The 15,136-nt window shown below is 48.7% G+C and overlaps 1 protein-coding gene across 9 annotated transcripts in view; it reads left to right on the plus strand.

Moving 5' to 3' along the window:
• Window positions 1-244: 244 nt before the first annotated feature.
• The window catches only part of ANKRD27 (ankyrin repeat domain 27), a 53,914-nt gene continuing 39,022 nt past the window's right edge, over window positions 245-15,136 (plus strand). For 4 of the 9 annotated variants that reach the window (XM_077856252.1, XM_077856258.1, XM_077856279.1 and 1 more), the window contains exons 1-5: window positions 245-366; window positions 1,729-1,820; window positions 2,367-2,583; window positions 4,632-4,792; window positions 11,411-11,542. In XM_077856252.1, coding sequence (XP_077712378.1) covers window positions 2,427-2,583; window positions 4,632-4,792; window positions 11,411-11,542 — 450 coding nt within the window. In that variant the 5' untranslated portion in view covers window positions 245-366; window positions 1,729-1,820; window positions 2,367-2,426. Of the gene's footprint in view, window positions 367-1,728; window positions 1,821-2,366; window positions 2,584-4,627; window positions 4,793-11,410; window positions 11,543-15,136 lie in introns of those variants that run through there. The other 5 variants (XM_077856269.1, XM_077856295.1, XM_077856317.1 and 2 more) reach the window with 5 other exon arrangements.

The following is a 15,136-nucleotide window of genomic DNA, read 5'->3' on the forward strand; positions in this document are numbered from 1 at the left end:
TCCAGGAACGCGGCGCGGACCCCACCTCCAGGGTCACACCGGCTCTGCCCCGCCCCCTCCCGTCCCGGGCATGCGCAGTCCGCGGCTCCGGGCCCGCGCCGGCCCGAGTAGGAAGCGCCGTGCGCCGCCCGCGCCCCTCCCCGGCAGGGCGGGCTCCGCGATTGCTCGGCGCGCACGTCACTCAGGGCGAGGCCGGCCGCTCATTGGGCCTTCCGGGGGCGGCTCCGCCCAGCGGCGGAGTAAAGAGGTGGGCGGCGGAGCGGCCCGCGGTGCTGGGGCGGTGGGCGCCCAGGTCCGCGCGGGCCCGGGAGGCGTCGCCGCCGCCGCCGCGCACACCAGCAGGCGGTGGAGCTATGTAGCCTTCTAGTAAGTGTCGTCCCTCCCGTTGGGCCCGCGCCTGCCTCCCCGCGGGACGGTCGCCTCGGGGCCTAGAGGCCGGGCGGGGCCCCCGAGCGGGGGAGGGGCTGTCTGCGCCCCGAGGGGGGCGGCTGCCCCGGGCACCCCCAGCCCGCCCCGCCCCGCCCGCGCTCCGTCTGCTGCCGGGTGGGGGCGGCTGACCCCCCGCGAGCAGCGCGGGCCCCGGGCGCGGCGTCCTGGGAGCCCGGCTGGGGGGGTGGGGGGTCCGCAGCCCGGGCCCCGCGGCTCCCCGGGGTGGTGGAGGCGCAGCGCGGGGAGGGAATCCCTGCCTGTCAGCCTCCGGAGGGGCCCTGCTCTAGGTCGGGCTGGGTAAAAATTACTCCGGGAAAACTTAAAGCAGCGGAGATGTTCCGGGCCCTGCGTGTGTTCAGCGCTTTCCGTCGAGCATGGACCCCCCCCCCGCCCCGCCCCGCCCCGAGCGCGGGAGCCAGGCGGGGCCCCTGGAGACGCTGGGGACTTGGGCGCCGACCCGGGAGCAAATGATGCGCCTTCAGCGGGGATTTAGGACACGCGGGGAAGGAGGGGCAGGGGAGACTGGGGGGACTGCTGGTTTGCCGCTAGCTGGGGTACTCCCAAGTTTACGGGTTTCATGGAGGAGAGGCCCCTATTTTGGGTAGCTCACCCTCCCACCACCAGCCCCAGAGAAGAGCAGGGGGCCCAGTGGGGTACTAGCGTTTTGAGTCCGCCTTCCCCAGCATGGTGTTGGGGTGGACCAGAAGACCCAGACCCCACCGAGCCCCCGCCGCCCCTCACTCAGAGCTCTTGTCCTTTAATCTATAGATTTGGGGCCAGGGCTTGGACACTCCAGGCCTGGGCCATGCTCCACTGTGGAGGGGCTTATGGGGGCCTTGGCAGGGGAAGAGCAGTTTTCAAGACGAAATGGATAGAAGGAGGGAGAACCCATCACTTTGGGGAGCTTTGGGGGACAGCAGAGGGAGATGAGGCTGCAGAGATGGGTGGAAGGCCAGAAGGAGAGGCCCTTAATGGCAGGAAGAGAAATTGAGAGTTCGTGTAGCAGGGAGTGAAGGGAAAGTCCTGGAAGAATATAGTAGCCCACCCCCCACTCCCCACCCCGTCCTTTAGTCCACGGAGGATGTGTCCCCAAGACCCCCAGGGGATGTTGGAAACCTTGGATAGTACCAAACCCTGCAGTCCATTTTTCCCCTGTATCTACATAGCTATAAGTTTGATATATAAAATACGCATTGTAAGCGATTAACAAAAATAACAAAGTAGAACAATTGTTAACAATATGCTGTGATAAAAGTTATGTCAAGGTGGTGTCTCTCTCTCTCTCTCTCTCTCTCTCAGAATATCTTAATTGTACTGGGCTCACCCATCTTGTGATGCTGTGAGATGGTAAAATGCCTCCGTAATGAGATGAAGTGAAAAGACCGATACAGGTATTGTGATGTAGTGTTAGCTACTATTGACTTTCTGACGATATGTCGGGACGAGGGTCAGTCTGTTTCCAGACCCCGGTTGACCACAGGGACCTGAAACTAGAAAGCAAAACTGAGGCTCAAGGGGGACTGCTGCCCTATAGTAGACCTCAGTGTTGGAAAGATCACTTTGTCGTCTTTTACGTGGACCGTGAAAGGGAGAGGCAGAGGCCTCTGAAGGAGAAGTGCAGGATGGGAGCAGGGACAGATATTTCTGACGAGCCTCAGTGGCGGGAAAGCAGTTGGGGCTCTGAAGCTGAGTAGATCCCTCGAGTGAGCTCTGCACGCCTGGGCTTGCCACCAGGAATCATGCTGCCCGGCAGCATCACTGGGAGAGCAAGCGGTCCGGGCTGCCTAGGGCCTGGGGTCAAGGTCTTGATTGTGTCTCCTTGTGGCTCTTGGGACGATTGTTGCCCTCATGAGGACAAGTACTGGGTCTTTGTTACTCACACATCTGTGCACTGTTAGTGTTTCTGTGGGGGTCTCCCTTTGTTTATGAATTGCCAGGGTTCTCGGTGTCCAGCAACTTGATCCTCTCCTAGAGGAGCAGAGGAATGTGACCCTGTGATGATAGATACCGGACCTAGAAAGGATTCAGACCCAAAACCAGCCCCTCCACGTGCGAGAGACACTGAGAAGTGGCCTTTGGAGCTCCTGCCCTTCTGGTCGAGATTCTGGCAAGAAAGTGGGTGCTGGTGGCACTGCCTGCAACTCCAGGAGCAGGGTGATGAGTGGCATCCTCAGGGGTTGTTGGGTTCCTCCACACCCTCCTGCTCCCTTAGTGGTCACGCCCCTCTACCAGCTCTGGGGCCTTCTTTCCCTGCGCTACTCACCACATTCCAGCTGTCACTGTGTTTAGCCAGTTCTGCGTGTATTGTTTGCTTCTGGTTTTTTGCAAGCGCCTGCGTGGCTGCCTGGGGCCAGCGTCTCACCCTCCCCCGGATGAGGATATCCAGGTTCTGTGAGAGATGACCCCTCCCTGGGAGCTTGAGCTTCCTCTAATACCCCACTATCATTTTGCTCAAGTGGACAGTTACAGCATGCCCACAGTGAGCCAGGGGGCCAGGCACAGACTGGATGCTTTGAAGAGCTTTGAGAAAAATATGGCTAGGATCCCTAGATGATACAGTCCAGGACATAAGGGACTGTAATATCATACTGTACGTCACCCAGTTGTTTCCCGTTGCTGTTAAACATAGATGAATTAGAAAGTTTTCCCTTTTTGCCTTTTCCGTCTGCATCACAAATTAAACTAGTTGGAGACTATTGCTCATCATTTGAAAAATAGGCCTGGTCTGGGTCTTTGGTGAGGTCCCTGATCAAAGGATGGGAGCAGCTATAGCGGTGAGATTTTAGCTGGGAGTTTATCTCTGGGAGGCAAGGCACAGACTTTGCTGTGTTGGATTCTGCTGAGCCAGGCTGCCACGGTCACCAGACGGTCCCTGACCACCCAGCCTCATCTGGGCTGGTGGGACGGTTGTAGACCACAAAACCACAAGTGTACACACCACCTCTTGAAATGTCCGGTACTAGTTTGGGACCTTGCCTGGCTCTCCTGTTCATGAGTAAGCTCAGATAACTCACATTCAGCGGTATTTGGTATCTTCTGGCTAACTTCAATGGATTTGCTGTAAATAATCCTATCAATTTGAGCTTAGGAAGGGGTGGAATTTTTTTTTTTTCAAAAAGGCGTTTTATAAGAGGATTTGCTCATCTTTCCAGTTTTATAAGGAAGGGTCAGTTTACTCTGCATGTTATTTTCTTTTCTTTTTTTTTTTAAAAGAGATTATTTATTTATTTATTCATGAGAGAGACAGAGAGAGAGAGGCAGAGACACAGGCAGAGGGAGAAGTAGGCTCCATGCAGGGAGCCCGATGTGGGACTCAATCCTGGGACTCCAAGATCACGCCCTGGGCCAGAGGCAGGCGCTAAACCGCTAAGCCACCCAGGGATCCCTGCATGTTATTTTCAAATATAAAATGAGGACACCTGGGTAGCCCAGTTGGTTAAGCGTCTGCCTTTTGGCTCAGGCCAGGATCACAGGGTCCTGGGATCCAGTCCCACATTGGGCTCCCTCTCCCGCTACACAGACACACACACACATACAGACTCTCTCTCTCTCTCTCTGAGAAATAAAATCTTTAAAAAATATATAAAACTAATTCTTGCAACTAGATTTGTGAAGACGTTAACCTATTTTAAGCATTTACCCCCTATATAAGAATTCCATTCTGGCATTAAGCACCAGATTGTATTAGATTAGCATATGTTTTAAAACACTGCGACCAAAAGGTTGAGAATAGTATTGGACAGAGCTCCTAGAACCCCCCCCCCCCCCCCCCCCCCCCCCCCCGGATGGAGGGTTCAGTCATCGGCAACCAGGAGGAATGATGTCCAGGAGAAAACAGATGACTTGGGACTGAAACACAGCAAGCTCTGTCCCACTCACAGCAGTGCTTGCTCCCAGTCTTGCGTGTTTCATGCTCTTGAACTGAATGCTTTGATGTGGCATTTAGGGGCCTCCCCTTGCCTTACTGTCCCTCTCTGACCAGCACTGACTGGACTCATCTAGTCAAAAAAATTTACTCTTGGGTTTTCTGTGCCCACAGGAACCTGTTCCTGCTTCTTGAACCTTTGCCTTGCTCTGGTCCCTGCCAGGGATGCCTCCCCGCCCTCCCCTGCTGCTCCCTTCTCTGTCCGGTCCTTACCTGTCCCAGCACTGCTCTGGGTTTGTTTTACTCTGCTGATGCACATTCCTTGCCTCCCAGCTAGGTTGCTACCTCCTGCATCCGAGCCCACCCTTGCCACCTCTGTCTCGGGTGCAGAGATGTGGGAGCTCCGCTGGCATCTCGTCTGAGGAGCAGAAGGAGCATCGCTTCCCAGCTTCATTCCGACCGCGTGGCATCCTGCCTCTCATGCGGTTTCTGTCCAAGGTGTCTTTACTTTTGCACGCTGTTCTGTAGAACCAGTTGTGTCAGAAATCAGGGAGAATTTTGTTTTCTTATGACTGTGTCCCAACAAAATCGCATTATCGAGTTGTTCTGGTAGGGACTTTTAGAAGGATTATTTGGGCTCCAGGAATAATTGAATTCAACAAGACAAATACCTGAATTGTTACAGAGCTGTCTCTGGGGTCCAGGAAGGGATTATATGTAGCCTTTTTCATGCTAGACTCTTCCCCTAAGAGGATTTGCAGGGAGCTCAAGGGCCTCCTTCAGGCAGTCCCCAGAGGGCCTGCAGCAGAGACAGTTCTGGCTGGACCAGACCGAGGGAATTCAATGTACGGCCCATGTGACTGTCTGTCATGGTGACTTTTCCTTTGGGGGAAATGAAGTGTGGGATCTGTACATCTGTGGCTCGTGAAATAACCCTTAGTCCAGGCATGTTTGTTTTACACGATGGGTGTCGTGGTTAAAGGGGTGGCTGTTAGAATAAATTCTGACATCTGTGTGACTTCAAGTTGGCCAAGTGAGCCTCAGTTTCTTCATCTGCAGCATATGGGGCTAATGATACCAATAGTGAGCATTAGTTATATAGTTGGTTGCCTATAGTTATCACAAACATTAAAGTGAGATGAGGATGAATAGAAGTGATCACAGTCCCTGAATCAAAGATACTCTCAAACAGTGGCTGTTTTTATCATCGGCCATTAACAGAAAGAATTCATAATGTGCTTATGTGTGTTGTCCTGGCATCTTCCCAAGAAGGCATTTTGGAATGTTGTTACATAGCAAGGAAGTAATTCAGTTTTTCATTCATATTTCATTTAGGTCATAACAATGATAAATTTACTTGATGCCCTTTAAGAGTTGCTAATTTTCTCTTTTTAAAATGTTTATTATTTATTTACTTATTTTAGAGGAAGAGAGAGGGCAAGCATGGGGGGAGTGAGTGGGGCAGAGGGAGAAAGAAACTCAGGTAGCTTCCTGAGTGCAGAGCCTGATTGATGCAGGGCTTGATCTCACGACCCTGAGATCTCGACCCTCAAATTGCAACCTGAGCCAAAACCCAGAGGCGATGCTCAATGGACTGTGCCATAGAGGAGCCCCAACTAATTTTCTCTTTTTTAAAGAAGAGGTCTCTGGCTCAAACTCAGAATATTTCACAGTCAGGAGTATCTAGCACATTTTTAAATAATGTTCATTGTTTTTGTAACTTTTTTAAAAGACTTTATTTTTATTTGAGAGAGAGCGCATGTGCATGAGTGGGGTAAGGAGCAGAGGGAGAGAGAAGCAGACTCCCTGCTGAGCAGGGAGTCCAACACGGGGCTCATTCCTAGGACGCGGGGATCATGATCTGAGCAGAAGGCAGATGCTTAACTGATGGGGCCACCCAGGTGCCCCGTCTTTGTAAATTTTTTTTTAAAGATTTATTTATTTATTTATTCATTCATTCATTCATTCATTCATGAATGATAGATATATAGAGAGAAAGAGAGAGGCACAGGAGGAGGGAGAAGCAGGCTCCATGCCGGGAGCCCAATGTGGGACTTGATCCCGGGACTCCAGGACCATGCCCTGGGCCTAAGGCAGGTGCCAAACTGCTTCAAGTTGGCCAAGGAATCCCCCTGTCTTTGTAATTTTTAAGATTATCTTTTTTTTATAGGGGTATACTGTTTTTATTTCTAAACAATGGTGGCATTAAAATTTTTTTCATTATTAATTTGTTTTAGAGAGAGAGAGAGCACACACAAGTGGGGAGAGAGGGAGAATTCCAAGCAGATTCTGTGCTGAGCCCAACATGGGGCTTGATCTCACAACCCCGAGATCAGGACCTGAGTGGAAATCAAGAGTCAGATGCTCAACCACCTGAGCCACCCAGGCACCCTGGAGCATAGTGTTTGTATATTTCAAGTTGTAATAAGTGTTCTTTTTAAAATAAATTTTAAAAGAGAGTACGTGTTTATTTTTTTATTTTATTTTATTTTTAAAGATTTTATTTATTTACTCATAGAGACAGAGAGAGAGAGGCAGAGACACAGGTAGAGGGAGAAGCAGGCCCCATGCAGAGAGCCTGACATGGGACTCCATCCAGGGTCTCCAGGATCACGCCCTGGGCTGCAGGCGGCGCCAAACCACTGTGCCACCAGGGCTACCCTGAGAGTACGTGTTTAAAGGAATATGTCAAACACTAACAGTGGAGCCTTTATATACAATTATGCAGATTATTCATTTGCATAGGTGCCCTGCCCAGGAGAGTGAGATGTTGGCAGTACAACGTCTCACTGATGTTGGGGCTGATAAGTGGACTGTGAGCTACTTACCAAGCCATGTGCCCTGGCATAGGACTCTTGTACCCACTGGGAAGATGGGGTGCCTTTTTCTGTTTCTCACAAAGATACCCATGTAGGCCAGCAATAAGTGGTGGGACGTTGGTATGCTGTATGGCAAAAACACTGGAAGCAGCATGTAAATGGGAACAAAAAGACTTCTCTGTAAAACAGATAAGCATGTAAAACAAAAAGACTTATCTGTTTGTACTTTTATTGCACCACTTGAGATGGAGGCTCATATTCTTTTTCTATGCCCATTTTTCATATTCCTCCCTGGTAGCTCAGTGAAATTAAAATTATGTATAGTAAATGGAGCAGACCAGGGGCAATGGAAGCCCCATTCACAATAGGAGAAAAATCTGTACAGAATATACAAATACTGTTTAATAAAAGTTGTGCATTATCTATGATCTTTATGGAGAAAATTTAATTGGAAGACATAGAAGAATACATGCATGGAAAGACATACCATGTCCATGGATGATGAGATTCATTATTATAAAAATATTGACTCTCCAGTCCGTAAACTTAGTGCGTTTCTAATAAAAAATCCCAACAGAATTTTTCATGGTCAGTTTTTGATGAGCTGGTTATAATTTATGTGGTATTGCAAAAATTAGGACTAAGTAGACAATTTTTGAGAACAAGGGGGAGGCCTTTCTTTATGAGATATCAAGGCTTACTATGAAGCTGCAGTCATGTAAACTAATGTGGTCTAGCCCAGCTGTGTTCAATTTAATATCCACCAGCCATATGTGACTTTTAAGCACTTGAATGTGGTTAGTATTAATTGAAAGGTTAATGTAAAGTACATGCCACATTTTGAAGATATATTTTTTAAAGATTTTATTTATTCATTAGAGACCCAGAGACATAGGTAGAGGGAGAAGCAGGCTCCGCGCAGGGATTTGATGGCGGGACTCGACCCAGGACCTGGGATCATGCCCTGAGCCAAAGGCAGATGCTCAACCGCTGAGCCACCCAGGTGTCCTCAAATTTTGAAGACTTGGTAGACCAAAAAAGAATGTAAAATGTGTCATTAATAACTTTAAAATATTTATCATGTGTTAAAAATATGGTATTTTGGATATATTAGGATAAATTTATTATTAAAATCAATTTCGCCTGTTTCGTTTCTCATGTGGCTACTAGAAAATTTTAAATTACATATTTGATTATGCATAGCATATATGGATTACATTTCTCATATATCTGTTGGATGGCCCTGGTCTAGACTATTGAGATAGAGCAGAGCTCAAAAACAGGCCAAACATATGTGGGAACTTGGAGTATAGCAAAAGGTAGCATTAGTGGCCAGTGTGAAAGGGATAGACTACTCAAAAAATGATAATGCGACAATTGGCTAATGCTGTGGACTAAATGTTCGTGCCCCCTGCCTGTTCATATGTTGAAGTCCTAATCCTTTTTTTTTTTTTTTTTTATTCATTTATGATAGTCACAGAGAGAGAGAGAGAGAGGGGCAGAGACATAGGCAGAGGGAGAAGCAGGCTCCATGCACCGGGAGCCCGACGTGGGATTCGATCCCAGGTCTCCAGGATCGCGCCCTGGGCCAAAGGCAGGCACCAAACCACTGCGCCACCCAGGGATCCTGAAGTCCTAATCCTTAATGTGATAGTATTTGGGGGTGGCGGGTTGGGATCCAATTGGGATTAGATTAAGTCATGCGAGTGGGGCCCTCAAGATGGAATTAATGCCCTTATAAAAAGAGGAAAAGACAGGAGAACTCTGCCCCGTGAGGACACAGTGAGGCAGTGGCAGGCTACAGTCTAGGCACTGGGCCCTCGTCAAGAACCAGATCTGCGAGCACCTTGATTTTGGGCTTCCAGCCTCCAGAACTATGAGAAATACACGTAAGCCACTGAGTCTGTGGTATTTTGTGATAGTAGCCCAAACAGCCCATCGTAGCTTTACCATATGGGAAAAAAATTAACTTAAGATGCCTAATTTATTGATGTATGTATATGTAAAGATATATGTATGTATAAACAAAGATATATTGAAGAGCTAAAAGTGAAAAATCTTAAGATTCTTAGGAATTATAGGGACTATATTTATGGTCTTGGAGTTGATGTGGTTTCAGTAGTCTTTGCTGCATAATAAACCAACCCAAAACTTAGTGACCTAGATGGTCACAACTTATTATTTCCTACTATTCATGGGCTGGCCGAGTCGTTCTCTACCTGGTCTCACTTGGACTCACTCACGTGGCTGCATTCAGCTGGCAGGCAGGCTCTGCTCACTGGGCCTCTCTTCCTCCCATGGTCCTTCATCCCACGGGCTTCATCATAGCATGGTGATCTCAGGGTGCCAAGAAGAATGGTTGTGGAATCTGTAGCCTCTTGGAGCTGACCCAGAAATGCCAGAACATCAATTCTGTCTGTTGGTTGGTTACAGCAAGCACAGGGCTGCCTCAGAATCAAGGAAATGGACTCCATCTTCTGAAAGGGGGAATGGTGAAGTCACTTTTCAGAAAGGTACACCAGATGATAGGATTTTCCTAAGATCCGAAAAGCACTGACCATGAAGGCGAGGGCTAACAAGGTCAGCTATATTAAAAATCAAACACTTCTATTTCTGAAACACCTATTTGAAAAAATGAAGAGACAAGTCATGGATTGGGAGACGATATTTGCAACACCTTTTAGTCTCCAGATACATGAAGAACTATAAATCATCAGAGAAAGGCCAAGAACCCACTTGAAAAATGGGCAAAAGACGTGATAAAGTAATTTATACAGAACAAGGAAATGTTCGGTTTCTTTAGATAAATGAGAGATTAAAACAGCAAAATACTGTTTTATCCTTACAGACTGGCAGAAATGAGATAATAGGAGGAAACTAAGAAGCGTTGGCTAGTGCGTGGTGTGAGGAAGGGGTGTCCTCATGTTCTTTCCATGGAGGTAGAAAGCAGCCCAGTGTTGTCAGTCTCCGGTGGTGGTGGAGGTGGATGCACCCTGCAGGGCCTTTCCTGGGGACGTTCCTAGATAATGTGCTCGGGGTGTGTACATAAGGGTGTAAGCGAGCTCATGCCAGTATTGTGGATGATACTGAAAACGTGGAAGCAATATAAATATAGGCTATCAGGTAACAAACTGTCGTGTTCACTTAAAAGAATGCCATACAGCAGACATCAGTGAATGAACAAGGGCTGTAGGAATCAGCATGGCTAGAATTTGAGAACACATTGATGGGAAAAGGTATGTCCCAGGACACTGGTAGTGTGAAACCATTTATGTAAAATTTGAAGCTCCTACGACAGTATTTTATATTACTTACGAATACACGTGTATTAAAGCAATAGAAACGTGAGCAAGAAGGATACACAAGCTCAGGATAGTGGTTGGCTCTGAAAGGGAAGGACAGAATGAAATCAGAGAGGGGCATGGGGGGGTTCCAGTCTATTCTTTTTTTTAAATTTTTTTTTATTTTAGAGAGAGTGTGAGCAGGGAAGGAGCAAAGGGAGAGGGAGACAATCTCCAGCAGACTCTGCACTTGAGCACAGAGCCCGATACGGGGCTGGATCCCAGGACCCCCGAGATCATGATGACCTGAGCTGAAACCAAGAGCTGGACGCTTAACCGACTAATCCACCCAAGCAACCTTCCAACTCTATTCTGATGTACCTTATTTCTTAAAAGAAAATCTGAAGCAAATATGGCAAAGTATTAAGATTGGGTAGTTCTGAGTGGCAGATTTGCATTATTCCTCTGTATTTCTCTATGTGCTTAAAATATTTTATTAAAAATCTATGCATGTCTTTAAAATATAATCCTGGTCACATAGGATGTTCTAAAAATAGCTATTTTTACTCTTTGCTATGATTTGGAGTTTGACAAGGTTTTTTTTTTTTAAGATTGTATTTATTTGAGAGAAAGCAAGATGGGGGAGAGAGAAAGTACAAGCACGCATGAGTGGCGGGGAGGATGAGAGGGAGAGAGAAGCAGGCTCCCTGCTGAGCAGGGAGCCCCATGTGGGCTCAATCCCAGGACCCTGGGATCATGACCTGAGCCAAAGGCAGATGCTCAACCATTGAGGCACCCAGGCATCCCCACCCTGGTGTCCCTTAAGGTTTTCTGAACATAATTTCTGCAATTAACCAATAGAAAGGTCATCTTGGATTTGGGGGTTGTCTGATATTTCTTACAGGCTAGAATAATACGTGTCAGAGACGCTTTTTAGAAATCGCTGGATCAGGACTTTTTGTGTGTTACATAAATCTGAAAGTGTTCATTTACTGCTCTTTCTCCCCTTGTCCCAGGAGACTCTCTCTGCCCCATCTGAAGTCCATATGGCTCTGTATGATGAAGATCTCCTGAAAAATCCTTTCTATCTGGCTCTTCAAAAGTGGCGTCCTGACTTATGCAACAAGGTGGCCCAGATCCATGGCATCGTAAGTGCATCGATCCTGAGGGTGGACCGGCTCCGTTAGGTGCGGACAGAGCAGTGTTGATAAGGCCAGAAATACGGTAGACTTTGCCTACGTTTAGAGGGAGTCAGTTACAGACCTGCTGAGTATAACGAGCCCCAGACCGTGGTCTGTGCTAGAATGAGCAGAGACGGACCGCCACGAGCTGCCTCCTCCACGAAGCCTCCTGGCCCTGCACCAGCCTCGAGTGTAGTCCTTTCTCTGTTGACACTGATCTCACGGTGTTCATCTGTTTCTCTTTCCACGTTGACCGTGAGGGCTTGTGTGGGGGGCACAGAAAGCCGATTTCCCTCAGGGCATCATGGGCCCTTCTCTGTGACGTGTGTGCTCACTCACATGGAATAAGGGAACATGCCACACACTCGTATGTTGCCTTGAAGGGCATTTCCTAAAGGGGAAGAACCAGTGGAATAATGGAGGCACCCAGGTTGCAGGACGAGGGAGGCACATGAGAAAAACGACAGTGGGGCATCTGCTGCCTGCAGGGGGGCAGGCCCTCCTGGCCCTCCCCTCCAGGTGTGCCTCCTTTTATGTGTTGTCCTCATGCCATGCTCCTGCGGTTGTGGCCGAGGGTTTGGCCTAGAGAAGCCAGCGTAGCTTGCTTCACTTTGGGGTGCGCGCTGCCTTGTCGGGCACTGGCGCTGACGTTCACTTTACCCCCTCTGTCCCGCTGCCACCACAAGTCTGCTTCCCCAAGTTCCTTCCAGTTTTTCGGATTGGTTTTGTGATTCGCATGTTTTTCCCAGAATTACTTTACTTTGGTTTTTAGAAGTCATAAAGGTCATTGTGTGTGTGTGTGTCTCCATGTGTACACATATATACGTATATACGTGTGTATGTATATATACATAAGATAGAGAATAGAGCTGTTTCCAAGAAGAAAATAAAAATCGTATAAAGTTCACAGAGACATTATCATCTGTTCATTTCCTAGGAGTTATTAAATGCTACCCTGCTGGGCAGGGTCCCACATTTGCTGCTGAGGGTTCAGCCCAAAACGGGAAGAAACGTCACCATCTTTTTTACCTTTATAGAGCTTTGGATTCTATTGAGAGAAATGGTCATGCTCTGGGCAAATACGTACTAATTAACGGTTTTGGGACATGTCGCAGAGAAATAGCACATCACACAAAGCAATCATGGTAACTGACCGAATTTGGGAACTATTTCCTCCCTTTGTTCTATAATATTTTTTAAAATGCTGTCTGGGCAAGAGCAAGCTACGTGTAACTTTCTCTTGCTCTTTAAGAATCCCACCCTGTGGCGCCCCGTGGCTCAGTCAGTTAAGCCTCCAACTCTTGATTTTCAGGTCAGGTCATGATCTCAGGGTCGTGAGATCGAGCCCCGCTTCAGGCTCCGCACTGGGCACGGAGCCTGGGAAAGATTCTCTCCCCCCTCCCCACTCCCACCCCTACCCCCTCGGCTCATTCTCTCTCTCTCTCCCCAAAACAAAAAGAAGGCCACGTGTGAATGCTCTGTGAGACCTGTCCGTCTTGCTCACCGCTATGTTGCCCGCACTTAGCACGGTTCCTCTTACGAGGTGGATGTTTTCCCAGCTGCAAATAGTGGAATCCCACTCAGGCTTACTTTAGCAAAAAAGGAAATGTGGTGTAAGAACTTTGGTGTCTTGGTCACCTTCCTTTTGGAAGCTGTCATCGGAATTCCCGGTAGTGTCCTAGGTCCTCCTGAGATCTGCAGGATCCATGAGGAGCTGCCTGGGGCCCACGCTTGACAACACTGACTTTGTGGCCGTCAGTAGATGGGAGAATCAGTGAGGCCGACTTCCCCGCAGGAGTCCCAGGGGGAAGGAGCTAGCTGCTGCTGCCCGGCCCAGTCAGGTATTGATGGCTGGCTCCTGGCCCTCCTGGCCGTAGGATGGGTGCTCCGGTTCATCCTGATCTAGTCCACAGTAGTGCTCCATCCACGTCTGTTGGGGGACTGAGAAAGAACATGCGAGCCACCTCTGGAAGAGTGCTCATCAGCTGTTTCTGCCACCACCAAGGGATCGCTGTCACCTCAGCAGGTGGATGCAGAATTTCTTTCCTTGGGGCCTGGCCATCAGGCCAAGTTTGGTGCCCTTGAATCAGCCATGGGGATCAGAGTCATTTATTGGGCCCTAAGACCCTGTGAAATCATCACTTTTACACGTGTGTGTCTCTCCCCTCCAGGGTTAACTGCCCCTCACACCTCTCCCTGAAGCCCTGCTCACTGGCCCCCTCATCCTCATGTGACAGAGGTGCAGCTCGACTGCTCCCTCCGCCTGCCCCAACCCCCCCCCCCCCCCCCCCCCCCCGAGTGTGACTTCTCCCTTTGATTGGGATGCCTCTGCATCCGGCCAGCACCTCCTGCAGTCACCTGCTCTCTAACTGGATAGGGAAAGCTCCTTCTCCCCCGTGTTCCCCAGATTCTCACCACAGAGGTCTGCGACACCCCCGCACTGCTACTAATAGTCACTCCTGTTCTCTTTAATTAGCATCCAGCTAATTACACACTGTGGTATCTTGAGAGTGGGCTGGGCAGGCCTGCTGCCTCTCTGGGGCTCTTATCCATGAGGTGTCAGGAGAACGTCCTCCAGGATTCCCAGGTGGATTGAGGAGGGGTCCATTTGCCTAAAGGAGAAACAAAAATTAAAAAGGGAGATTAAATTTGTTCCTCCCTTATTGTGACCTTTTTTTTTCCTTTAAGATTTATTCATTTTATTAGGGCAAGAGAGAGCTGAGTATGGTGGTAGGGGGGTGCAGAGAGGGAGAGAGAGAAGCTCAAGCAGACTCCTCGCTGAGGATGGAGCCCAACATAGGGCTCGATCCCACAACCCTGAGATCATGACCTGAGCCAAAACCAAGAGTCGGACACTCAACTGCACCATCCAGATGCTCCTATTGTGATGTTATAATTATGGGGTATGTAGGCTTTTGAGGGCTAGCCTGGGAACCTGTCGGCGTGTCTCCCAAGTTCCAAAGAACTGACTTTCAAGTAAAATACCTAGACAGGCCAGCCAAGGACACTGAGGTTCATAGTCTAGTTCTTAGGATTCATTTAGCACAGATCTAGCCAACAAACATTCATTGAGCACCATGACGTACCTACCGGGCACCGTGCTGGGTTTCCAGGATTGCATAGGTGAGCAGGGAACACAGCAGGGCTTTGGGGAATTCCAGAAGCTGGCTGTCGGTAGCTCAGAAGAATGAGTGTCGGGACAGAAGTCGCCCTAACGCTGCCTGGGGAGGAGTCAGGGGGGACCCTAGAGTAGTGTCACTAATGCTGATTCTTGCTTTTATCCTACTATGATTTCTTTAATTGCTATTACTTAAAAATTCTTTATAAAAGGGCTAGAATAGGGGCACCTGGGTGGCTCAGTGTTTGAGCGTCTGCCTTTGGCTCAGGTTGTGATCCCGGGGTCCTGGATCGAGTCCCACATCAGGCTCCTTGCAGACAGCCTGCTTCTCTCTCTGCCTGTGTCTCTGCCTGTCTCTCTGTCTCTCATGAATAAATAAATAAAATCTTTAAAAAAAAAATAAAGGGCTAGAATAAAAAGTTTTGTTAAGCTTAAGAATAAGC

The sequence above is a fragment of the Canis aureus genome, chromosome 1 (genome assembly GCF_053574225.1).
Source record: "Canis aureus isolate CA01 chromosome 1, VMU_Caureus_v.1.0, whole genome shotgun sequence".
In the NCBI taxonomy this organism is placed as follows: domain Eukaryota; kingdom Metazoa; phylum Chordata; class Mammalia; order Carnivora; family Canidae; genus Canis; species Canis aureus.